General features: G+C 65.7%; 1 protein-coding gene across 1 annotated transcript in view; it reads left to right on the forward strand.

Moving 5' to 3' along the window:
• LOC117653740 overlaps positions 1-23,731 on the forward strand; it is a 57,029-nt gene that overhangs the window by 29,291 nt on the left and 4,007 nt on the right. Inside the window, exon 4 of the mRNA XM_034399603.1 lies at positions 17,453-17,593. Within this exon, the coding sequence (XP_034255494.1) occupies positions 17,453-17,593 (141 nt within the window). The remainder of the gene's footprint in view (positions 1-17,452; positions 17,594-23,731) is intronic.

Below are 23,731 nucleotides of genomic sequence, written 5' to 3' on the forward strand. Positions count from 1 at the left end.
AACGGATTGAAACGCCGCTTTAATTGCTGGGCTGCCGCTCGGTGTGTGCGTGTGTCGGTGAAAGGGAACGCCCTCCGTGCTTTGGCCCTTCGCGGGGGGCCGCCGCGTCCTTGAACTTGTCCTTGTCCCTACAGTGGGTACCCCTGCAGGGGGCCTGGCTCGGTGGCTCTGCCTGTTGCGTGCCCCCCGTCCCTGCCGTCACGAGGGCGCCCGCCGCCATGGCCCCCTCCCTTCCGGGGAGCCGCGGTGCTCGTGAAAGAGGACGAAGGCCACGATGAGGGAGAGCTCGCTGACCCCAGGCCTCTGGAAAGGTCTGGTCACGACGCGCGGCCTGGGCCTGGGTCTGGGCGCGGCCTGGGCGAACCTGGGCACGGCCTTGGAGGCGGCATGCCACGCCGTGCCACGCCGTGCTGCGGCCGGTGAACCAGGCCACGGCGGGCCGCCACGCCAGCCACGCGGAACTGGCCGAGGCGGGCCAGCCGAGGGGGTAATCACTCGCTGTGTTTTCGGAAACAGAATGAGAATAAATGTATGGATATTGCGAAAACCACCGTCGGGCGCCTGTGGAGTAGGCAGTCCCGCGACGCAGCCCTGTTCGGCGGGATGGCCTACCCCGCGTCTGTCAGGCGCCTGCGGAGTAGGCAGTCCCGCGACGCTGCCCTGTTCGGCGGGATGGCCTACCCCGCCTCTGTCAGGCGCTAGAGGCTTGCATACCCCGCCGTGCCGACCATACCGGCCGTGCTGGTGCCTCGCTGCCCTGCCTCCCAGCAGGCCCTTTGGGGCCCTACAGTGCCCCGCCCCGCCTCGCCCGCAGCGCCATAAGGAGTGACTGACGTTATTCGTCAGGGAAAGCGCTGCGCTGCCTGCGCGTTTTGGCGATGTGGCTGCTGCCGCTGCCCTTTTGGGACGAGGCGATGCTCCGCCATGGCTGCGCCGGGCTGCGTCACCGGGCGACGACGTGCAGCGGGCCGCCGGCCGTCCGTTGCGTGTGCAGCAGAGGCAGCAGCGGCAGCAGCGGGATGCCGAAACGGAGAGCATGTGGTTTCGGTCCACGGCTTGCCCGTGCCGTATGAGTCCCAGTGAAATGAGAATGAGGCTGACGACGACAACGGTGCATTCGCAGCGTGTGGAAGGCAGTGCTCCCCCGAGTGGTCCATGCCGCTTGCCGCTGCTGATGGTTCTGGGGCACCTCGCGGGCACCTTATGGCTCCATTGGTCGCCACGTGGTCGCCGGGATCCCGTTGTGGGACCGCGTCCACCCGCAATGTGCGCCACACACACGCGCGCGCACACACACACACACACACACACACACCTACACACACACACACACAGCTTCGCGCACCGCGACAGAAAAGGCTACGCGGAGGCTAACCTTTTGCGGCGTGTGCTGGCTGCGCGCGGCCGCGGAGCAAATGCCGTTGCGAGCATAGCAAATCCCACTACACCGCACTGCACCGGTGCCGATCAGGGCGGGGCTAGGCGGGCCGCGGACCAGCCGGCCGGCCTAGCTGCCCCGGTGTGTCCCATCGGGGCCGGCGAATCAGAACGCGACGCAATAGGCTGCGCACCCACACGGACACACTCGCGGGCGGACGGACAGACAAACGACAGTCAGGCAGGCGGACAGACAGACAGGCAGTGTCACTGGCAAGTTGTCGCGGCGCGCGGCGCTAATGACTGCGACCAGGCTCCATATGAAGCTCCCCCTCCCCCCCCCCCCCTTCCGGGCCCCGGGCCGCCCCCCGCGGTGGCGCGGCGCCGGGGTCACGCCATGGGACGCCATGCCGCCCCGGAGAAAGTCCATCTGGCTCCGGAGGGCTCCGCATGGCCCCGCATGGCCCAGCCGTGCAGTATGGACGTTCTGGACGATGCAGTGTGGAGCCGCGGAGGGCTGCCGGGAGGCTCGGCAAGACTCGCCGGCTTGCCGCTGGGGGCGTTGGGGAACCGAGTCCTGCCGTCCCCGTCACGCGACTTAAGGGTGCCACTCGTCCCAGCGCGACTTGAGGGTTCCACCCGTCCCATCTGATGGCTGTGCACGGCGGCCGCGCGCTCGCATCTGATTGGCTAGCCGTCGTTAGGGGCGAGGTGGCGGTCAGTCCCGGATGCTGCGGGCCGCCCCGATCAAGAGCAAGTGCAAGAAGAAAGTGCCCCGACTGTGTCGCACTGACGGGCTCGCGTCACGATGCGGGGCGAGCCCTGGGCAAGCCCTGGGCAAACCGATAAGCCCGAGTCCGCCGTCCGAACGGACAAGAATGTTGTTGTTTGTTGGCTCCATGTCGGATCGCTTGGCTTCGCCTCAACCGGGAGCATGCCTGTGGCAGACGCATAATTTTCTCTCTGCCAGGGAGAGGCGGGGGTGCGGGGTGCACGCCTTCTGGGGAAACGGTCCCGGCGCCGACCATCCCCGCCCCTCCGGCTGACCTTGACCTTTTCCAGACCCAAATATGCACATCAGCGGCATCAGCAGCGGCAGCAGCGTGCGTGGCTCGGAACACGTGCTCGCCGGACGCTGTGTGGTCCGCTGTGTGGTCCACTGTGTGGTCCGCCGTGCGCGCGGCGGCCGACGCACACACTCACGCACGCATACGGACTCCCGGCAAAAGCGAGTGAGCTGTGAACTTTCGTTTCGGTGACCCATTTCCCAGGGCGTGGCTCGGCGTATAATTGGTCGTGCTTCGGGCTGTCGGCGCGGCGCGGACAGAGTCCAGGCAAGTCCAGGTGCTTCGATTATGAGACAGTCGCCAGTGGCGCTTTGCCGCGTTCTACATGCAACATGCGGCGGCTGGCTCCGCGCGGCATGCTCGCATTGGTCGCGCTTTCGTGTTGTACGCGCCCGCACCCTTCCCCGCAGTCATCACCGTGGCCGGCCGGCTGGTCCGGGGTTCGAAACCACCCACAATGAGCTATTTTTTGTGACTTTGGTGTTTCTTGTCGTTGTTCGTGGTCGGCGCCCTGGGCGTTGCACGCCGCGCCGCAACCGATCCTGACGGATGCGCTGCCGGCGAGGCGCGGCCTCCATTTGTCTCGACTGCCGCGTCGTCCTCTTCCGTTTGGATCCTCGTTTCCTCCAACCAGTGCAGTGGCCGGGCTTGATGGACGAGGCCGGCAGAGGGAAGGGCCGTCCGTCCACCGGAAAGTAAAACGCGTCTTGAGCCCCGCTAATGCACCGGCGTGGCGGCGCGACCTTGGCCGCCTCCACCAGGATGTTTCCAGTGCCCCAGCACGTGGACCTGCCCGGCCTGCCAGAGGGCCGGACGGTCCGGCACTCGCGCAGCAGTCCCTCGGGAACACGACGCGGACACTGACGAATCTCTGGCGGACGGGCGGGGCGGGGGCGACTCCACTCTCTGGAGCTCCACCCTGCGAGCGAGGCGAACCCCGGGCAATCTGGGGAAGTGGTTTGCCACCACACTGCTTGGCTGCTCCGGCCGCACGCCCTGCAGGGACGCCGACACTAACGCCACCGGACAGCGACAAGCCGGCCTGCCAAGCCGTGCCGCTCCGAGGCCACGCCCAGCTTTATCACTTTTGCATGGCGCGGCCGAGACTGCCGGACACCAGGTAGCCGACGAGCGGGCAGCGGACACTGCGGACAGCCCGCCAAACGGCAGCCGCCATGCCGCCGTGGCTCGGCTAATGTTAGTGGCTCCATTTGGCGATACTAAATCCAGCTTAATGATGGCCGGGGCATTGGCTTGGGGCTGCGGCTGGCTGAGGTAGCACACACACACAGCACACGCTGGCAGCGCTGCATTTATGACATTCTAACGAGTGGCGTAGTGGGAAAGCTCAGGAAACCGCGGTGCGCGCGCGCGCGCGCGCACACACACACACACACACACACACACACACACACACACACACACACACACACACGTGCGGTGCAGTGCGGCGCGATGCGCTTTGTGGAGCGCACACATCCACTCACACTTGCACGCGGGCTTAGCGCCGAATTAATTTCAGTTTAGAGTGGAGGAGAAAGGGGGCGGGTGTTTGCTGTTTAATTTAAATTCGGCCGCGGCGAGGGAAGCGGCCCGTGAAAACGCTGGCGGTGTGACTAACGCTGGAGGAAAGCGGCCGTCGGCCCTCCACGCTCGGCAGTGACGTCATTCACGACGACGCAGGGCCTTATCCCGTTATTTGGCAAGGCGCCTCTTTTTTTGCTGACACCCTTTTTGTTTTGTCTTTGGCACTTGCTTTGAACCGGGCGCCCGACCCTTTGTCCCAGTTTCGATTATCTCGCGGCCGGGCCTCGCCTGTGACGGCGCGAGCGAGCGCGCAAGCCATCGGGAAGCTGTATGGCAACCGCGTAGCGTGCGCCTGTTGGTGTGTGTGTGTGTGTGTGTGTGTGTGTGTGTGTGTGTGTGTGTGTGTGTGTGTGTGTGCCGCCACCTCTGTAACGGGTGGAGTCAGTTTGGAATGCAAGAAAGATGGAATGGGGATTAGCAGTGGCGTGCCGCCATACGCAACCCCCTCCCCTTCACACACACACACACACACACACGCACACACACGCAGCCTCCGAGATCGGCCGGATTAGCCCATTGGCCCTATCGCCCTGCCCGCATCGCGCGGACTGCCGGACTGCGAATACTGGCGCGGGGAATGGGCCGCGGCTGCCGCGGCGGGGCGGCCAGGCAGTCAGTCCGTCGTTGATTTATCCCGGCAGATTAAAAGCCGCGCGTCCTGCGAGTAACGCGGCCGCGGCGGGGCGGAGCAGAGCGACACACTCGCCGGCCGCTCCAAGTGGGTCGCGAAGCGCAAGCCGCGCAACCCGCGGTTTTATTTTTTTTTTTGTTTGATTTATTCGGCAGCATTCGGAGTCCGAGTCGTTTCATCGCGCTGTCTCTCTCGCACTCGTGGGGCTCTCCGTCCGGGTGCGAGAGAGACAGAGCTACCAACCGATCTAGTGAATCGCTCGGCTGGAGCGCGCGGCGCGCGTGTCCGTCCTGTAGTCGCGGTCGCTTCCCGCCGCGGGGCCCGGGGGCCGCAGGCGGGGGCTTCCCGTCCGGTCGTTAGCGCGGCCAAGGTGCCCCGCGGCCGGTGCGATTGGCCAGTGTGACGGTCCGCGGTGCTGCTCTGGTCCTCGCACGTCGTTCGCTTGTTTGTCGGTCGGACGGAGCGGGCGTGCTGGCCTTAGCACCACTGCCCCGCTCCGGCAAACGGCTCTGCTCGGCTCGGCGCGGCCCCGCTGCACCTGGCCGACCTGGCCGCCGTTCTCACGCGGGGCGCTGCTGCAGGCTCCTCTCTCTCGCACCCCTACGCAGCCCCGCGCGAGTGCGAGAGAGACGGAACCACGTGGCCGGGCATGGTGCTGCTGGCGTGCCGGCCCCCAATACGTCTTATCGCCTCCATTGTGCTTGAAAATGCCTCGCGGAAGTTGTCCGAACGCGGCGCGCGCACGGCGTGGCGGCGTAGCGCGGTGGAGGCCCTCCCCGCTCATGATTGGCTATTTTTACGCCATTTATTGGGGAACGCCGCAGACTCGCGCTGCTCGTGCCTATCGCCCCTATCGGACCTATCGGCCGCGGCGGGCTGGGCTGCCGGCCGCGCTTCCCACGTGGCGGTGGTGGGGCGGGGTAGGCACACCTCACCCAACACGCCGGCCGTGACGGCGTGGTGACATCGGGGTTGACGCGCCCCGAGGCGGCCAGGTGGACAGCCAGGCAGGCGGGCAGCCAGGCTGTCGCCCTGAGACTTGCGCAACGAATCCAGCGTAAGTGCGCCGCCGGTGGACGCGGCGTCCGCGGCGTAGTTCCACATTAGTTACGCAGCACGCGGTCCGTCGCCGTCTCTCCAGCGGCCGCCCTGCGAGTGCGAGAGAGACGGAGAGCATCAGCCAGCAGGGCAGGCTGCCCACGCGTTGCTCTGGCTTCATTCAGTCCAGCCCGGTATGGCCTGGGACTCAGGAGGATCGTTTTGTCGTGTCGCTGTCTCTGCCGCTCTCGCGGGGCCGGACGTTGGCAGCGAGAGAGACAGAGCGACGGGACGACTTCTTTGGGCAGGAAGGCGGCCACTGCACTGGCGCGGCCGCTGTATGCACGGCGCCGTGCTCCGCGACGCGTTCTGCAAATTTTCCGGTCCGGTGGTTTATTCACGCTGGCTGCCGGCAGCGCCGCGCCGCGCACCTGCATTCGAGGAAACAATGCAGTGAGGCGCAGCGCGCAGCAGTGACCCAGTAACACGGCGCCGGGGCGCTCTGTCTCTCTCGCACCCCTGCGGGACGCGCCGCGAGTGCGAGAGGGACAGAGCGACGCGAGCCTGCAGGGCCCAGGCCCAGGCCGGGTGGTGTTGGGTCGCGTTGCGCCCTCCACGTGTTGCACTAGTGCGTTCGGCCGGTCTCGGGTGTCGCTGACCGCCGGCCGGCCGAGCCGAGCCGCGTTGGTATCGGCGGTGCTTTCTGGGGAAACGATGATTGCAGAACAATTGTCGGCTTGCGCAAGGCTGTTTGCGATGAGTCACACTCCATCCGGCTGTCAGGCCGCGCAGGCCGGGCCCACGGGCAGGGCGGGCCGCTGGAGGCACGTAGCGGACGGCCGGCGGCCACGGCGCCGCGACGCATCCGACAGGCGTCCTGGAGGCCGCGCTGCGCGTCGGCGCGGTCGGCCAGGCCGGGCGGGGCAGGGCGGGGCAGGCATATCGGTGTTGTCACCGAGACACTGTCGCTTTCTAATGTGGCTGCTGCTTCGGCTGCTTTGCAGCTTTTGCTGCTTTCGGATCCGATTTGTAAACGAGCGGTGCCGCTGTGCGACTCGGCTTGTGGGCGGTGCGGTCGCGCCGAGGAAAAAGTGCGCTTTGGCTGGCGTTACGTCGGGGCCCGCGCCATGCATCCGCGCACCGCCGGCACCGCCACTGCTTCAAACAGTGTGGGCGACAGCGCTTTTACCCGCGTCGGCCGCGTCCCGCACGACGGCGTCCCGGAGACACCGACGCCGTCACCTGACGAAATGCCGGAATGCCGGATTTTGGCTTTGCCGCACTGTCTCATAAGTAATTGGTGAGAGTTTCGGGGATCGAGCCCCTCCCCCGCCGGGAAAAGAACCTTAAGAACCCCCTTTTGCTTTTGCTGGGTAGTACCGTATCGTGTAATGTGAATATGCACCCAGGCTGCTACAGTGTTGCGAATTACCCATGCAACCGGTACGTGGATTGAGCAACTAAAATGAGGATCAAGTTGCCTGCATCCCCCTGCTGGCCGTGCTGCCGGACCGCCGCGTCCACTAATCGCAATTAAAACTCGTCCGCTCTTATAACCGGGCCCCTAATTGTGCCTCCGGCTCCGCCCTTTCCTCGCGTTTTGGCTGCGCATTCGTTTTAATTTTTTTCCGACCGTCAGCGCGTCTTTGCCAAGCAATCTCGCCGCATTTTCACGTCTTTCTTTCTTTCTTTTTTTTGAGAACGACGCGCCGCGACACTGCTAGAGACGCCGCGACGCGCCGGGTCGGCGCCTCTTTGTTTTTAGCGACAGCCTGACAGCAAGTGACGCCCGGATTGATTCCATTTTCTCCGCGCGCTCGCCGCGCCGCCTCGCGCGTTTTTGCGCCGCGTCGTATCGAAGATCGAAGTGGTGCGTTTTGTTTTCGACCTTGACAGGTGACGATGCGGCGCGGTGTCGTCGACGCCAAGGTCAGACGCGAGTGCATTGTCTGCGCCACGCCTTCCCACGGCGAACTTCCTCCGCGAGGTGCACGTCGAGGTGCACGTCGAGGTGCACGCCGAGGTGCTCACCGAGGTGCTCACCGAGGTGCTCACCGAGGTGCTCACCGAGGTGCACGCCGAGAGTGCGGAATCAGTGGTCAGCTGACATTCAGCCGCGTTTAGCCAACGCGATACGTGTTTATAAAAAAATCTTAAAATCTTTTTTTAAAATCTTAAAAAAATTGAAACACTGAGTAATTTTTATGCGCGTCGGTACCATTACCATTGTCTCCCTCAAAGCGTGGGAAGAGAGCGGTATTAAGGCCTCATTAGCGTGATGCTCCTCGTGGCGCCGCGGCGACTTGTCATTAGTCAGACTAGACGTGTCGCGGGGCGGGGGGGGGGGGGGCACACACGCAGAGAGAAACCTCCCGGCAGCAGGAAGGGGTGCGACGCCGTGTCACTCCCGCGTCACTCCGAGTCACTCCATGCCGTCATTTCACGCATGGCGGAGTGACAACAGCGGTCGGGGCGGGGCGGCCGAGTCACTCACGGCCTTACACTACTGCCTCAGCCTGCACCGCCGCCGGCTTTTAACAACATTTTCGCCGCCTCCGAGGAACGCGCGGCTCGCGTAACCACGCCTTCGGGGCGGGGCGGGGCGGGGCGGTGTCCCCAGGTGGGTCGCGGTCGCCGCGTCGGGCTGCAGTGCTGCACAATGGCCGCAATGCACTCCGCGGTCGCGGCGCTTATTACGGCCCCTCATTATGCATTTGGCGCCGACCTGTCTCCGGCGGCCGTCTGTCTCTCTCGCACTGGTGCATCCTGCCGCATGGGTGCGACAGAGGCAACGCGACGAAGCACTGTCTGAAACCGCGCTGCCGACGGGTCTCTTTGAAATCCTCGTAGGTAATGTGGGTTGGCTTGGGTTGGGCTCGTCGGCGGGGTGGGTGTCCCCGGTGTCCCCTGCCGGCCTCCTTGGCGGCGGCGTGCCGTGCGAACTCGCTCGGACGGCGAGCTGCCCGCTGCCGGTGTCGGGTGTCGCCGCGGATCGAATCCATGTGGCGGCTATGGGTGTCACCAGGACGCTGGACGCTCGCGTGTCCCCCGGCATCCTTGGGGGCTTGAGGGCGGTGTTGACGGCGACGTGCTCGCGGCCACGCCGTCGGCCGTGCGGAAGCGGCGGTGTTTGCGTTGCGCTGATTGCGGGCCGCCGAAAGGCCGCCGAGTCTCTTCGTCGCTCTGCCGGCCAAACTAAACAAACACGGCGCGAGAAAGCGATAAAGAAGAGAAGACGCGTGATTTGGGACGCGCGGACACGCGTGGGCGTGCGGGGGCGTAGTGCGCCGTGGCTGCAGCTGCGCGGCTCTAGTCTCGGGTCTCGCACGACTCTCGGGACGGGACGGCTCATTCGGCGAACGGCTTGCCGTGCCGTGCCGCACCGGGCAGTGCGGTGTCGTTAGGCCGGCTTGTGTGTCAGTGCTCAGCGTGCTCAGCGCAGCGTGCGCAGCGTGCGCAGCCGGGAAAGGGCGTCCTCTGCCCCGGGCGAGAAAAATAATAGTCGCGTGTTTGAACCCACGACAGTGACATACGTAGCTGCCTCTCCACGTGCGTCGTTTGGTGGGGGGGGGGGTCGCCCAAGTCTGTCAGGGCGAACGGCGGCGGCGACGAGCCCCGAGTCTGTCAGGGCGGCTCCTCGCTGGAGAACAGTGGCGCTGGAGCTGGAGCGAGCGCGCTGGAGCGTGTGGCGTGCGTGCTGCTGAGAAAAACGCTCCGGATCCGTCGGTGTTTATCCTGGCGCTGGCTCGCCTGGCACCGCGCCCAAAGCGTGCTTCTGCCCTTCCCTCGTACCCGTCCCGTCGCCGGGCCGGACTTCTGCCCCGGACTTCTGGCCCCCGGACCGGCCGGGCCGCCGGGTAATCAAAAGTAATGGTACGCTGCGAGGGCCAGGCGGCCAGCGGAATTTGATCGCGCAACTAACGCGTGATGGCTAATTGGAAGAATGTCGCGCTGTTACACACACACATGCACGCGCGCTCGTTCGTCTAGGAGCGGCCGGCATATGATGATTATCTTTAAATTGGAATATTGGAATAGAACGGCGTCGGCGGAGGTCGTGGCGTCGCGCCATCGTCATCGTCTTCTCCGCCGCCCACCCTGCTCCACCCCCACTCCAGCGGCCGCCGTGCGCTCGTTGCACTTCGAGCCGCCGTTGCGAAAAGGAGTCGGCCGATTGTCTACGCGCGGCGCGGCCTGGATGCCCGCGACGTGCGCGACGTGCAGTGCAGCAGCCCTCTGACGCGATCTCTGTTCCTGTTTGTTGCAGGTGGGTGTCGCGGACGTGCCGACGGCTTGCTCGGCCTGCACCGCGGTCTGCGCCGTGTTGCGTTGCGTCTGCCGTGCGGTGCGACTTGATGGGCTACGTGGCGGCGCGGCGGAGGCAGGGCTGGGCCGAGGCTGGACGTGATATGGCAGCGGCCCCCCGGCCCCGCTCCCGCGCTGGGCTCTGCGTGCGCCACGCTCCGCCAGGCGGCAGCACAGGGCGCGGGTGCCACGGAGGTACCCATCCAGGCATCGCGGTGACGTCAGCGACCAAGGTCGCCGCCTCTCTGCCGGGTACCTGGCGCGCACCGCGCACCGGGCCCACCGAGGCGCCGGTTGGGTGGCCTACCCTCGCGGGGCAGCCTCCGCGGTCGCGTCCTGTTTTTAGCAGTGTGTGGCCGCGACCCCGCGTGCCCCGCGGCTCCCTGGCCTCCTCCAGGCCGTCGAGGCCCTGGTGCAGGGTGGGTGGTCTCTCCCTCCCGCTGCAGCAGCAGCTCGGGCCGCTGACACCTGCCGCAGCTTTCACGACGAAGACGTTATTAATTGGCTGGCTAAGTCATTTGTGTGCGCTCGGCCGGGCATTCACTGCCTGCCGGCAGGCTCACTCCAAACAGGCCTTTCATCGCCTCGTCTCTCTCGCACCCCCCGGAACGCCCCGGGAGTGCGAGAGAGAGGGAGAGAGCGCGCGATGAAAGGCCTTCGGAATCAGCCTGCCGGGCAGGTTGCAGGGCGATACGCATCGACCTTGGCGCCCTCGGTGCCTGACTGCCTGACTGGCTCGTTAGGACCGACTCGCTTCTGCTTTGTCCCGGCTGCTGCTGCTGCTGGCGGGAAGTCCCAACCAGCCCCCCCATTGTCAACGAGTGGTTTTTGATGAACGCACGCGTGCTCGTCGCAGCGGCTCCACCATCCATCAGGCATCAGCCCGCTGGTCAAAATATAGTTACGAAAGAGTGACTGAAAAACGCGGCGTGCTGCGCAGCGCTGCGCAGTGCTGCGTGTCGCCGCGCTGGCTGGCACGTCGCCGTCGTCGCCTTTCTCGGCGCTTGCAATCAATTTCTCGGCGGCCGGCGCTTCAATTTGTATTGGCCGGTCGCGTCGCGGTGCGTGGCGTCGCGGGCAGTCCGCCGCAAAAGGCAGCCCGTCGTCCATCGTCCGCACCTCGGCTAGGCGGCCGGGGCGCGGCCAGGCGGACGCGGCCTGCTGATGAAGAGACTCCGCGAAGAGACGCGCCGCGGACGTGGACGCGACGGACGCGCGACGTGACGAGTTATTCATCACACTCAGTCACTGACATGTCACTGACGCGGCCTGTCCGTCGGCAGAGCAGCAACTTGCCGATGACGGCGTGGAGTCCGGCCCGGCCGGTCCGGCGGCGCCGCGGACGCGAACACACGCGAGCGCGGACGATGGCGGCATTCATTACGTTGCGAGCGGAAACTGGTCGTCGAGAGAAACGGTGGACGCGCCAAATTCAAATGCAGACCGCGTGCCCCGCACCGCGTCGGGCGTACCGCTGTTTCTTCTTCTCTTCTTCCAGTCCAGCTTGGCTTCCATTATGTGGACCGCCTAATCCTCTTCGTTATGATCCCATCCCTTCTCCGCCTTTTCGCGCCACTGTGCGTCCAGCCTTGCCTCCGTTTTATTAAAAGGCCGTCTGTCCGGCAGTTAATGCAGGTAATGCAGGCCATCGCCTCGTTACTTTGGATGCCCTCGCTACCGCCAGTCTGCCTTTCCGTCTCTCTCGCGCTCATGGGGACGGTGGACGGCCCCCAGGAAGAGCAGGTGAACGCGGAGCGCGCAGCGCGGTGCCGTCGACGGGGAGGTGCAACATTAGAGCGGCCCCTCCATGAATGAATCATCGGCCGTCGGGTGCTTGGCCGGCTCGGCCGGTACCCGCGCGCGCCTGTAATGAGCCGGTATGGCGGCAAAGGCGGCGGGGCTCGCCGGACGGGACGCCGAGGAGGCCTCCTTGGCACCCCCTGCCGCGGCAAAGCGCGGGAACGCGTCGTTTGTTTCAAAAACGGCGAGGCGGCCGGGCAGCCGCGTGACGTAACGACGGCTACCAGTGGCGGCGCACCAAGAGGGCTAAAGGGCACGCAGTGCGGCACCGCGCGTCGACGGCGTGGTTCGGTGGTCGCCGCGCCGACGCCCCGCGGACTGGATGGGATGGGCCAGTGACGTGTTCGCGCTTGGCGCTGGGAAAGCTCGCGGCATTTGCACGTATTCCACGTTTGCCTGCGGTCGCCTCTCGGAGTGCTTCTCGGTGTGCACGGCCTGCAGCGCGTCCGGCGCCCGCCCCGAGACGTGGCCGGAGCACGCGCGTGCCGCGCCGCGAGGAACATCCCCAGGGAGGACGGGACTGGAGCAGCGGCGGCCGGCAGCCTGCAGCAGCAGCCGCGCGGGCGCCGTGCATGCTATTTGCATGCTGATGCGGCTCTGCTTGGACTCGGCCAGGAAGCGGGCTGGACGCTGGACATTCTCCCCCCGCGCCCTGCCGCCGTGCCGCCGTGCCCGTGTCGGTACACACCGCCGTGCTTTACTTTCCCGGCCGCGTTGCTGCACCGCCCCGCGCCGCCCCGCCGCCGGATGCGCAATGACTATTTACGAGCGGCCGAAATGGCGGCAAAGACAGACGCGACGCGGCGCGCGGAATGGCGCCGTTCTTGCTCAACGAGTGCTTGCTGCAGGACGGCCGACGCAGGGCTCTGTTGCGTAGCGCGGCGCGACGCGGCCGCCGCCAAGGACTCCGCCGTCGTGGCGCCACCGCGCTGCCAGCCCGGCCGATCGGCGGGCATTCATCTCCGAGAATGACACGTTTAAAAGTTGGGGGCGGGCCGGCCGGACCGTACTGGCTGGGCGTGGCGTGGCGCCTACCGGACCGCGCCGAACCGTCACTCGGCTTGGCTGCTTTGCCGCTTTGCTCTGCTCAAAAGTGAAAGTGGCCGGCAGGCCGTCCCTTCGTCCCATTGTCTCTGCGCGGCACGGTGTAGCCAGGCCTGGGCCATGCCTGTGCCGGCCTCGGCCGCGGTGCGCTGCTGTCCTGGTCCGGTAGTCCGGTGCGGTGGTGTGGTGCGCGAGGAGCGAGGAGGCGCACCCTGGCGGCCACGTTTGCCGCGTTCCGCCCCGTGGCTTTGGTGGCCGTGGAGCCGAGACGCCGGGCAGGGTAGGCAGTCCCGGCCGCAGCCCTGCGCGCGGGACTGCATAGTTGCCGGGGGCTCGGCTCGGCTCGCTCCCGTCCTTCGTGTTTCGGTTCGGGGTTTTGGGGCAGTGTTTCGTGCAGTAGCGCCCGAAGCAACGCGCCGGCCGTGCGCCCCGTCGGCAGTGGCAATGGTCGTTGGGGGACGACGGCCGCGCGCTAACGTCGCCCGCCGATGGATGGGCGGCCGAAACGAGGCAACGAGACCCACTTGGAGGGGCCCGGCCGGCAGCAGCCAGTACGGCTCCTCAAGCCGCGCTCAGCTCGGCTCAGCCACAGTTTTTACTTGCTGTTTTCTTTACGGCGCTGGGGAAGCGAGAAGGGTTTTTGGTTCGCCATGCAGGTGGTGGTGCACTGCGAAAGTGAGGCAAGCAGCCAGCCAGCCCCGCGCTGTCAGGGCGGACCGGGCCGCATTCACTTTCCGCGCGTGTGTGTGTAATGGGATATAGCCTGGGCGGGGCGGCCCACGAAGACAATGTCAATCCAGTGGGACGAGAGCGGAAGGAGCGGCAAACCGCAAGCAGAAAACGGCGAGCGCACCCAGCAAACGAGGCATAAGCATCACGTTAATCCCGCGGTGGGAGGCGCAGTCCGCCTCGCTCTGTCTCTCTCGCACCCGTACGTAGAGCCCCTTGGGTCCCATGGGTGCGAGAGAGACAGAGCGACTGCCCGTCCGCGGCTTGCAGCTTTGCGGTGCCTTTGCCTTTCTTTTCTTTCCCTTTTCGCCGAGGGGTTGATGGGGCCTGACGCTCGCCCGGGGCGTGGCGGCGACGGGGCGTGGCCGCCTTGCCGCGTTGCACAACAGCGCGATGCGCACACGGCCGAACAGTTATACGGAGGGTCAATTGCACGTGGCTACGCGCGCACACACTCACAGACGCGCTCACGCACGCACGCCGCCACTTGTAGAGCCGGTGCAACTGCTGCGTTATACAAACCGCGTACACGGCCATGTGGCACAGCGTGGCACAGCCGCGCCGCGCTCCGCGCCAAGCTCGGCGCCAAGCTCGGTGGCGAATCGTGAATCCCGGCCGGGCCATCCTATCCCGTCCCGCCGTTGCTTTCTCTATCAACGCGCAATGCGAGCGGGGCAGAGCGGGGCAGAGCGGGGCCGCTCGACAGCCGGGGCTGACTTGTCACGGAGAGTGTCCGGGAAACACGTTAGTGGACGCCACCCGGGACGCGTTCCGAGCCGAAGCGTCAAAGAAGACTCGAGTCAACGACCCGAACCGCGGGATCTTCGGGATTCCTCATTCGGAGGGCAGTTCATGGTGTGCCGATTGGCGGTTTCATTTGTGGACTTGGAGCGCCGCCCCTTCACCATGGTCGTAGCCGCGGGAGAAGGGGCGAGAGATCCGCGCCAAAATTGGCATGTGGGTTTGCGCTGGCGGGGCGGGGCGGGGCGGGGCGGGGCGGGGCGGGGCGCGATCTCCGCGCCATTAGAGCGGCGTTATTCTAATGACGGCCGCCTGCATCGCCTGCATCGCTGCATTGTGTCGAGTGAAAGCAAGTGTGAATGTGGGAAGACGGGAGTGGGTGGCGGCCCGGCTGGCCTGACGCAGAGGGTGACGACTGCAGCGGACTGCAGCCGCTTCTCCGCGACAGTGTGTCAGCAGCCGTGCAGGGAAGGGAGGGGAACACCTACGTCGTTCGTACCTCGACGCACTTCTCTCTGTCTCTCGCTCTCGCCAGCGCGCTCCTTTGGCGTGTCGCCGTGTTTTTGGCTGGAACGAGGTGAAGAAAGGTGGCCGGATATTGCAGGCTGCACGCGTCCGTGTTTACGTTTGCCGTGGGAACGGCCGGCCGACCGGCTGGCGTGTCGCCCGTGTCGTCCAAACGCCAAACACCGCCCCGCCCCTCCCCGCCACAACGCGGCGTGTCTCGTCGGCAAACAGCGCGCCGCGCCACGCCGCTGCCGCTCGGCCGCCTCCTCCGCGATCGATTAGCCTTTCCGGGCTTCCCGACGCCACTTCCGGGAATTCCCCGCGACAGCGCGCACACACGGTACTTCCGGTCCAGCGGTAGCCGCCGCAAAAGTTCGAAATTTTGGCGTTTTTTTTGTCTTCTCCCGTACGGAGGCTTTTGGGGTTCGCGGCTGGGCCGCTTGAATCTTCTTGAATGGCGCCACCCCGCGCGGCACCGCCGCCTCCGCGGACCTCGGCGGCTGCTGGGCACGCGAGGAGCAGGCGGGCGGGCGGGGGCAGCGCAGTGAAGAAGTTTGATGTGGCAAGCAGTGTGTATACATAGTGGGTCGCAGCCAACTAGCCTAATTACTGGCTGGCTGGCTGCTGGCTGGCTGGCTGCGCACCACATCGGCGCATCATGGCCCGGCCCGCGGCCCTGGCCCTTGAAAGCTGCGCGCTTCCCCGCTTCCCACAGCCTGGACGGCCTGGATGAGTTCCCACAAGCCGCAGGGCCGCGGGGCCTCAGGACACTCATTCCCCAAATTGAAGTCGGCGTGGCGCTGGGCGTTGCTCGGCCTGCTCGCCGCGGACTGCACCCAGGCCATCCAGGCCGTCAGGGAGACCAGCGGCTCCCGAGTGTTTGCTTTGCTGCTGCACCCGGCTGGGGTGGACCCTCGCTTTGGTTCAACCAGTCGGTCACCTAAAGCGCGACGTGACGTTTGTACCGTATCGTGGGGCGCTTAACTTTGGCTGGCTAAACCTCCGCCAACGGTTGCATTCTGCAACGCGCAGTGCCGCTGTACCGCGGTACATTCATCGTAGAGGTACATCCGTCGTGTAACTCCGGCGGTGCGAAGTCGGACAGGTGGAGGAAAAAAGAGAGGGACGTGTTGACGCGTGCGGCGGCTGGCCGCAGTTTGATTCATTGACTGCTGCATGTGGTGGCGAAGCAGGCGTAGCAGGCACCGCGAGGCCTGGACGCGGCGCGGGACGGCCCTGGTTCCCGTAACCCACTTCCAGGGCTGGCGCAGGGAAAGGGAAGGACTCAAGGACTGGAGGGGCCGGGAAGGGAAGGGCCGACGGGCAGGTCGTCAAAGCCCTCGGCGCGGCCGCGTCCCCGCGTCGCGCGCCGTTGACACCTGTATGGTGCAGTGTGTGCCGTGGCCTGCTGCTGCACCGCTGCACCGCGTCCCGGGGCTTATTTATGGCGGTCGCGAAAGCTGCCAACGCCATTGCGAGAGCCTTCCAGGCCACCTCCAGGCACTCCAGGTGCTGGCGCCCGGCGTTTACCTATGCGCTATATTTTTTTTCTCGCTCGCCACAATGAGATCGTGTTGCTCCTTTTTTTTCGAGTTATTATCCCTTTGTGCCACCGTGGCGAAACAGAACGAAACAGCACGGCTGCGGTGTGGCGGCCGATGGAGGCCTGGACGCCTAGGCGCGCCTAGGACTGTGTTTGCTGACTCATGTGCACATTTGGCGCGGCTGCGCGGCTGGCTGGGTACCTACCAACTACCCGCGGCGCCGTGCCGCCGTGCCGGCCGTGCCGGTGTTGTCTGTCTCGCTCCCTCTTTTCATTCCCGCTAAGCTCCGACAATAAACTTCTGGGAATACGACTCTGAAGTATAGAGAGGCGCTCCTGACAGGCGGAGGGAGGGAAGGGGCTCCAGCGCGCTCCAGCAGCGAAGCACAGCGAAGCACAGCGAAGCAGCACAATGGCAGCCTCTCCTCTCCTCGCTCGTCCCCACAGTGACCGTCCCAAGGCCTCGCTGGCCGGGCCGGGTCGGGCCGGGCCTGCGTCTTGTGGGAGGAATAATTCGTAAAGTTTAGATTCCGGCCGTCCGCACCCCGCCCCGCCCCGCCAGGATCTAGAGGAATGATGACCGCGAGACACCCACGGCCCTGCCTCGCCGTGCCTCGCCTTACGGCTCCCTCGGCCCTCGGCGCGCTGTTTGCCTTAATATCGCGGCGCCGCGAGACGCGAGATGGCTGCAGACTGAGAGTCGTTCTCGTCGCTCTGTCTCTCTCGCACTCATGGGGCGTGCCGCATAGGTGCGAGAGGGACAGAGCGATGAAAACGACTCTCGGAATCGGTCTGCTGCATCCCGGGCAATTGGGGCCCGCGTCCGGCCTGTGGGCCGTCGCTCTGTCTCCCTCGCACCCTCGCCGGACGCCCTGGACGCCCCACGAGTGCGAGAGAGACGGCGTGCTGGAGATGGGACTCCATGAGTGGAGCGGGCCCACGCGCGGCGCGGGAGGCATTGGCGACGTTAGAAACGCTTGGAACGGCCAACGGGTGGACGCGGACGGGGCGAAGTGGCCCGTCGTCGAGGTGCTTGGCTGGACGCAGCCTGTGACTGAGGTTTGTTTTTGTCGTTTGTTGCAGGCGGAGCGCGACGGGCTGGCGGCCGCGCGACAGGAGCTGGAGAAGCGGCTGGAGGGACGCGACCAGGAGCTGCACGACAAGGAGGAGGAGCTGTTCCTGCAGCTGGAGCGCGTCGTGCGCCTGGAGGAGGACTGCGAGAAGGTGAGTCACAGTTCGCACAGTCGCGCGATTTGAATCGCTTCGTCTGAAATTAGCATGCATAGTGTTGGAGCGCGTCAGCCCCCTCCCCATCCCCCGCGACTCGCTGGCTGGCGGCGAGGCGGCCAGGCGGCAAGATCCGGTTGCGCTGCGTTCCTGGCGTCGGCGCGCCGCGGAGGCAGGCAACCCATTCAACAAGCCTCCGTCCCCGCGCCGTGGAGGCAGGCAGCCCAACTGGCGGCAGGCTGCGGGCCGCGTCGCCTAGAGAGTCTAGAAGTGGGCAGAAAGGGTTGCCAACCTCAGCCTGCCTAAATGGCAAAGACGCGTCGCGTTCCCTCTGGTGGGTGTGGTCTGCACCGCGACGTGCATGCAAGCCATGCAAGCCGGCCTCTCCCCTCCCCCAGGGGTAGGGTATCGATTTGGAGGGCGTGTCTGGGTCACTCTGGATGCTGGGGATGCGTCCGCCGGGCACGGCCAGGCCGCGTCCCGCGTCACGGTGGGGTTGAACCGGGCCAGGTGGTGAACGCCGCGCTCAAGTCGCACTGATTGCTTTCTGGTTGGATGGCGGCGGCGGGGAGGAAGGATGCTACTGGTGTCATTGGCTCCGTCTCTCGAGTCCGGCGTGCGACGCGGGACTCACTCTCCCTCGCGCCACTTGTGCAATCGCAGCGCCCCTCCCCTCCCCAGGCGCCACCCTCTGCCCCTGCCACCCCCACCCCACCCCCTGCCCCGCGCGGCCGCCCTCCGCTCCCTGGCCTGCCTCAAAGTTTTCCGATACTCTCTGTGTTCCGCTCTGGTCTGCCGCGCCGTTTCGTCTTCTTTGTCCGTCGAGACAATGCCGACACGAGCTGCCGCTATCAACTAAGTTTGTTGCAGAAGTGATTCCTGTTGTCCGCTCCAGTTTTGATGTGATGCCTGATGGACTGTACAGGGACTAATGTTGCACTCGATGAAGTTGCGCGAGGACTACAGAAAACTATCAACAGCATTTATTTGTCCTTAAAAGCTAAAAAATGCAACAATGTTTTTGGTCCTTCCGTTTACCACATGCCCGCAAAAGGGGCGTAAACTAAAATGACAAGGCAGTAAGTACAATGGCACGAAGTGGAATACACATAGTTTGGTATGTTTGTCGTAAACTACTGAGTAGAAAAGAAAATAGAGCAAGCAAGGCTCTTGCAGTCCGTTGTCTTTGACTGTCTTCACTGCAGCGTGCAGTTGTGGCAGCCGGTCGGTCCCGGGCGCGACGCCGCCCCCGCCGCCCCCGCCGCCCCCGGGGCCAGCGTCAGCCCCACGTCGGCCGCCCTGGCCGGGCCCAGCCCCGCCGCCGCCGCCACGACGCCGCCGGCCAGCGCCTTGCGGTACTTGGGGTCCAGGTTCTTGACGTCCGCGTCGTGCCTGGAACAACGGCAGAAACAGGAATGCAACCTAAGCTTTCGAAGAAGAAAGTAACCGAGGGTGGCAGTTGAACCCGCACTCACACGTACTTCTGCTGAGACCGGCGCAGCTCGTGGTCGCGGTCGTAGGGGAAGGCCCGGCCGCGGTTCTTCTCCTCCCAGCTGGACGATGCCGTCTGCATGGAGAAGGTCCTGCCGGCACCGAGGCCGAGGCCGTGGCTGTCCGCCGAGGAGAAGTTCTTGCTGCACCACGACCGCTCCTCCGAGGACGTCGACGAGAAGGTGCTCTTGAACTTGTTGGCGGACTTGTCCTCTTTCTTGTCGCTGCTCGGCCAGGTGCTCTTGGCCGTGCTGGCGGCGGCTGTCGTGGTGCTCTTGCTCTTGGTGTCTGGCTCCTTGCTCTTGCCGCTGCTGTACTTGTCTGGCTCCTTGCTGGCGTACTTGTCCGCCTCCTTGCTGTCCTTGCTGGCGTTCTTCTTGCTCTCGCGCTCGCGCGCCGCGTTCCGCTCGTTGTCGCGCCTCTCGACGCTCTTGTAGCTGGCGCGCCGCTCGAGCGCCGTGCCGCCCGACGAGTACTTCTCCTGAGACGAGTACTTCGTCGTGTCGCTCGCGCCGCCGCTCTTGGCCGAGTACTTGCTCTCGGACGAGTACTTGTCCTTGACGCCCTGCTGAGCCGAGTACTTGGACGAGTACTTGTCCACCGTGGTGCCTCCTTGCTGCGACGAGTACTTGGTCTCGGTGGCGGAGTACTTGTCCTTGTTGGAGCCCGATGTCAGCTGCGTCGAGTACTTGGACTCTGAGGAGCAGTACTTGTTGTCCTTGTTGGAGCCCGAACTCAGCTGCGTCGAGTACTTGTTGTCCTTGTTGGAGCTCGAACTCAGCTGCGTGGAGTACTTGTTGTCCTTGTTGGATCCCGAACTCAGCTGCGTCGTGTACTTGTTGTCTTTGTTGGAGCCCGAACTCAGCTGCGTCGAGTACTTGTTGTCTTTGTTGGAGCCCGAACTCAGCTGCGTCGTGTACTTGTTGTCTTTGTTGGAGCCCGAACTCAGCTGCGTCGTGTACTTGTCCTTGTTGCTGCCGAAGGCGCCACCTTTGTTGTTGTTGTTGTTGCTAGAGGCGCCGCCGCCCGTGGCCTGCGCTGATTTGTTCATCGTGACGTCCTGCAACAGAGAATGGTCGGCATGACGCGGCATGGCGTGGTGCAAAGCTGCTGCATGCTTTCATTAATACGGGCCACTTTCCCTCCCCCTTCCCCCTCAAGCCCCTCCGCGCGAACAACAGTGAGGAAAAAGGAAAACACAAGTCAGTAATTCACGGCACACGTCCGCCTCAGGCCAGGGGATTTGCCTAATCATTTTGGCGAAAATCCAAGGACGCTCGTGGACGCAGGCGATGCAGGCCGTGCAGGCCGGGCGCACGTGCATAGGCCGCACCTCACACACGTGGACGGCGTGGACCGCGTGGACGCGACCAACAAACGGACGATCAAATCGACATGAAAACGATGATGCCTATTGACGGCCTGCATCGCCTGCGTCGCCATGCGTCACGCCTCGGTCCTTGGGCAAGCCCGTGTGCAGCGGGCTGAGTCCGCACGGCGTTGTCTCTCTCGCACCTTCGCGGAGCGCCCCATGAGCGAGAGAGGGACAGAGCGACCAGAGCGACGCAGCTCTGCAGGCTCTGCAGGCACGGTGTGTGCGATTGCTCAGACAGTGCAAGTGCAACGGGGCGTCGGATCGGAGTCGACGGGCACCGCCACTGGCATTGCCGCTGTCGTTCGGCCGTCCGCGTCGGTCTGCAGTCAGCGTCAGCCGCCACCGCGGCGCCACTGGAAGGCCAGAAAACGGAAGCCGGAGGCTGGGAGGGAAAACAGCGGCTAGTCGGATGGGATACTACTACTGGGCCTCCCACGTCCAACCTTAGCCTGCTCTCCTGCCTGGAGGACCTGGAGGAACACCGCCCCGCGAGGGTTTAAACAGAAAGGGGGGGTGGGTGTCACCCTGAATGGGTACCCGGTACAACACTGCACAAGCCGACCCGGCACTCACCTCCTCCTCCTCGTCGTGGCCGTGCGTCCCTGGGCCTGGCGGCTGAGGCCCCCTGGGGCCTGGGGCGTCGCCCACGCAGTCTCGCTTGGACTTCCCTCGCCTGCCTGCCTGCCTGGCCCGCCGCGCGCGGTTCCGGTGAGCTTGTCGCACGGCCGTTGCGTTGTGATGCGAGGACGCGATGCGACTAGGACACTGCCGTCGGGATACGCCGACCGAACGCCCCGCCCCGCCCCGCCTCGCCCCGCCAAGCCGCGCCCCGCAAGCTTCTCATTTCCGCTCGCGTTCGGCCGACACAAAGCGAGTCTTGCGATACGCGCGTCGCTACTTACCTGCCCCCCTCCCCCCCTCGCGACGCGCCCATCGAGAGCCCCCCTTGCCGTGCCTGGACAGTGGCGCGTATAGGCGTGGACGACGGCGGGCTGCCAAATGATGGACTTGGATTTGGGTGCGAATCTCAGGGGGAAGTCCTCGCTCCGCGGTTTCGGGTTTCGGCGTGCGATGCCGGCCGGCCGATCCAGGCCGTCCGGGACTGCGGCAGCGTCGCGGCGTCGCGGCGTCGCTCTGGTTTCGCGTTGGCGGCGGCGTGGCCCGCGGCCAGGCTCGGACCGCTCGGACCAGGCCTGGGAACGACAGAGCGTCGAGACGCGCGCTTCACCTTGATTCCGGCTCAGCGGGCCCCGCCTGGCCTTACCTCGGCCCTGGCCTCCGCGGCCACGCCCAGGACGGCGGCGACGGCTCGGCGTGCGACGCGGCGTGCAGTGCAACCCCATCGCCGCCAACGCCGCTAACGGTGCGGGCGCACGGCGTGCGGCTCGGCCTAAGGCGATTAAGGCGCGTGTCGCCGTGTCGCCCCGACCCCGCCATCGCGTCCCGACGTCCCGACGGCACCAAGCTGATTCCATAGCTCTCTCTCTCTCTCGCACTCATGGGGCGGAGGGAGGATATGCGTGAGAGAGCGACGAAAGGCTGTTCGGAACGAGCGTGCTGACGCGGGGACCGCGGGGACGAGCTAGGCCAGCTGTGGCTGCGGTTGGGGGCCCATGTGGTCGCCTCGTTGCTTTCGACGGGGTTCTTTTTGTCCCGCGCGGCCCGCGGGTGCGTCTCGATTCGCTATCAGTGCGCCAAGATGCACACGCGGCGCGCACATGCTGCCTGCAGCCCCACGGGCAGCGAGTCGTCGTCATCGCCGTGCCCAATGTTGACCCAGTTATGACGCCTGGGAAGCCTGGGAGGAAGCGGCGTGCGACGTTGGATCCGGCCGGGGGCGCGGCACGGCCGGTCCTCTCCCAGCGAACAGCGCGGGCCCCCGGAAGGACAAGGACACCGGGCGGCTCCATACCCCGCCATACCCGCACCGGTCGTCCTTGGCGGCGGGGTCTTCCCTGGCCCTGGGCGCCCTGGGGCCTGGCTGGGGCTTGGCGCCGCCTCCCCGCGCGTGCACGTGCTGGCCCGCGTCGCCGTGTCCGGCCTTCGGCCTTCGGGCCCCCGCCCCCGCCCCCGCCGCCTCCTACGGCCCGGAAATGGCACTATTATGACGCGGCCAGCCCACGCGCGGTGCATCGCGGTCACCCCGCGGCGGACCTGTTGCAACGGCCCCGGTCCCCGCGGCACGCGGCACTGGGTCAGGTCGGGCCCAGTGATCGCCCAGTGCTTGCCCGCTGCTCGGCGACCCTTCGACCACCGCCTTTGCCTTTACCGCCTTTATCTCCGCGTTCGCCATTCGCGCGATTCCGAGAAGTCTGGCCGCGAATCGGTCCGAGACACTCTGAGATTGCGCGCTAGCCTGGGATGGGCTGGGGCAGCGGGGGCATTGAACCGAGGGCGGAACGCAAGTTTGGATCTCATTTCTCACTTTGGTTTCCGATGTTGCAAAGAGTCTCTTCATCTCAGCCGCGCGCCGTACTTTGATGTTGCATTCCCTCTCAAATTCGGCCGGTGCACTTCCTGCGTCCTACGTCCTGCACGTGGCAGCCTCACCGGTCCGCCTCAGCGCCCGTCAAAGCGTCGCGAGTCCCGGCGAGCCCCGAAGCCACGCGAAAGCGCCGCCCGCCGCCTCCATGCTCGTCGCTGTATCGGAAAATAATGTTATGGCGTCTCCGACAAGAACAATAACAAGAGAGAATCGGCCCGATAACCCTTATCGCGTCCCGGCGCCCTTCCGCTCGCCGCGGTGCCGCGGATGTTGCTGTTGTTGTTGTACTCGTTGTACTTGCACTGAGCGCTGCAGCGGACACCGTACCGTAGGGCTTCGCCGGCCGGCGAGAGCGGCGAGGTGAGGGGCGCTGGACTCGCAGGGCACCCCGTGCGTCGCGCTGCCCTGCACTGACAATCGGCGACGGCGGCGTCCCGGGGTGGCGGCGTCGCGACGCCCGCCTTGTTGGCGTCTCGGCTCGGGGCGCGGGACTCGGGGGACTCGGGCTCGGCTTGGGGTGCCGGCGGCACACGCGTCGCGACGCCTGGCGCCTCGCGCGGACACGAGCCGCGTACTAAACCGCTGCCCCCCCGCGGACCGCGGCGAGCCCCTTCCTCCCCCTCCCCTCCCCTCCCCCGGGCCGGGCCCCCGAGGGGCTTCACGGCGTCCCCCTCTCAGGCGCCCCGCTAACTGACAGAAGACTGATTCCGCTCAGCGTTTCGTCGTTCCGTCTCTCTCACTCCTTCCCGGGACGGCCCGTGAGTGCGAGAGAGGCGAAGCGCTT

Source organism: Thrips palmi, unplaced genomic scaffold, assembly GCF_012932325.1.
Source record: "Thrips palmi isolate BJ-2018 unplaced genomic scaffold, TpBJ-2018v1 HiC_scaffold_8, whole genome shotgun sequence".
Lineage (NCBI taxonomy): Eukaryota > Metazoa > Arthropoda > Insecta > Thysanoptera > Thripidae > Thrips > Thrips palmi.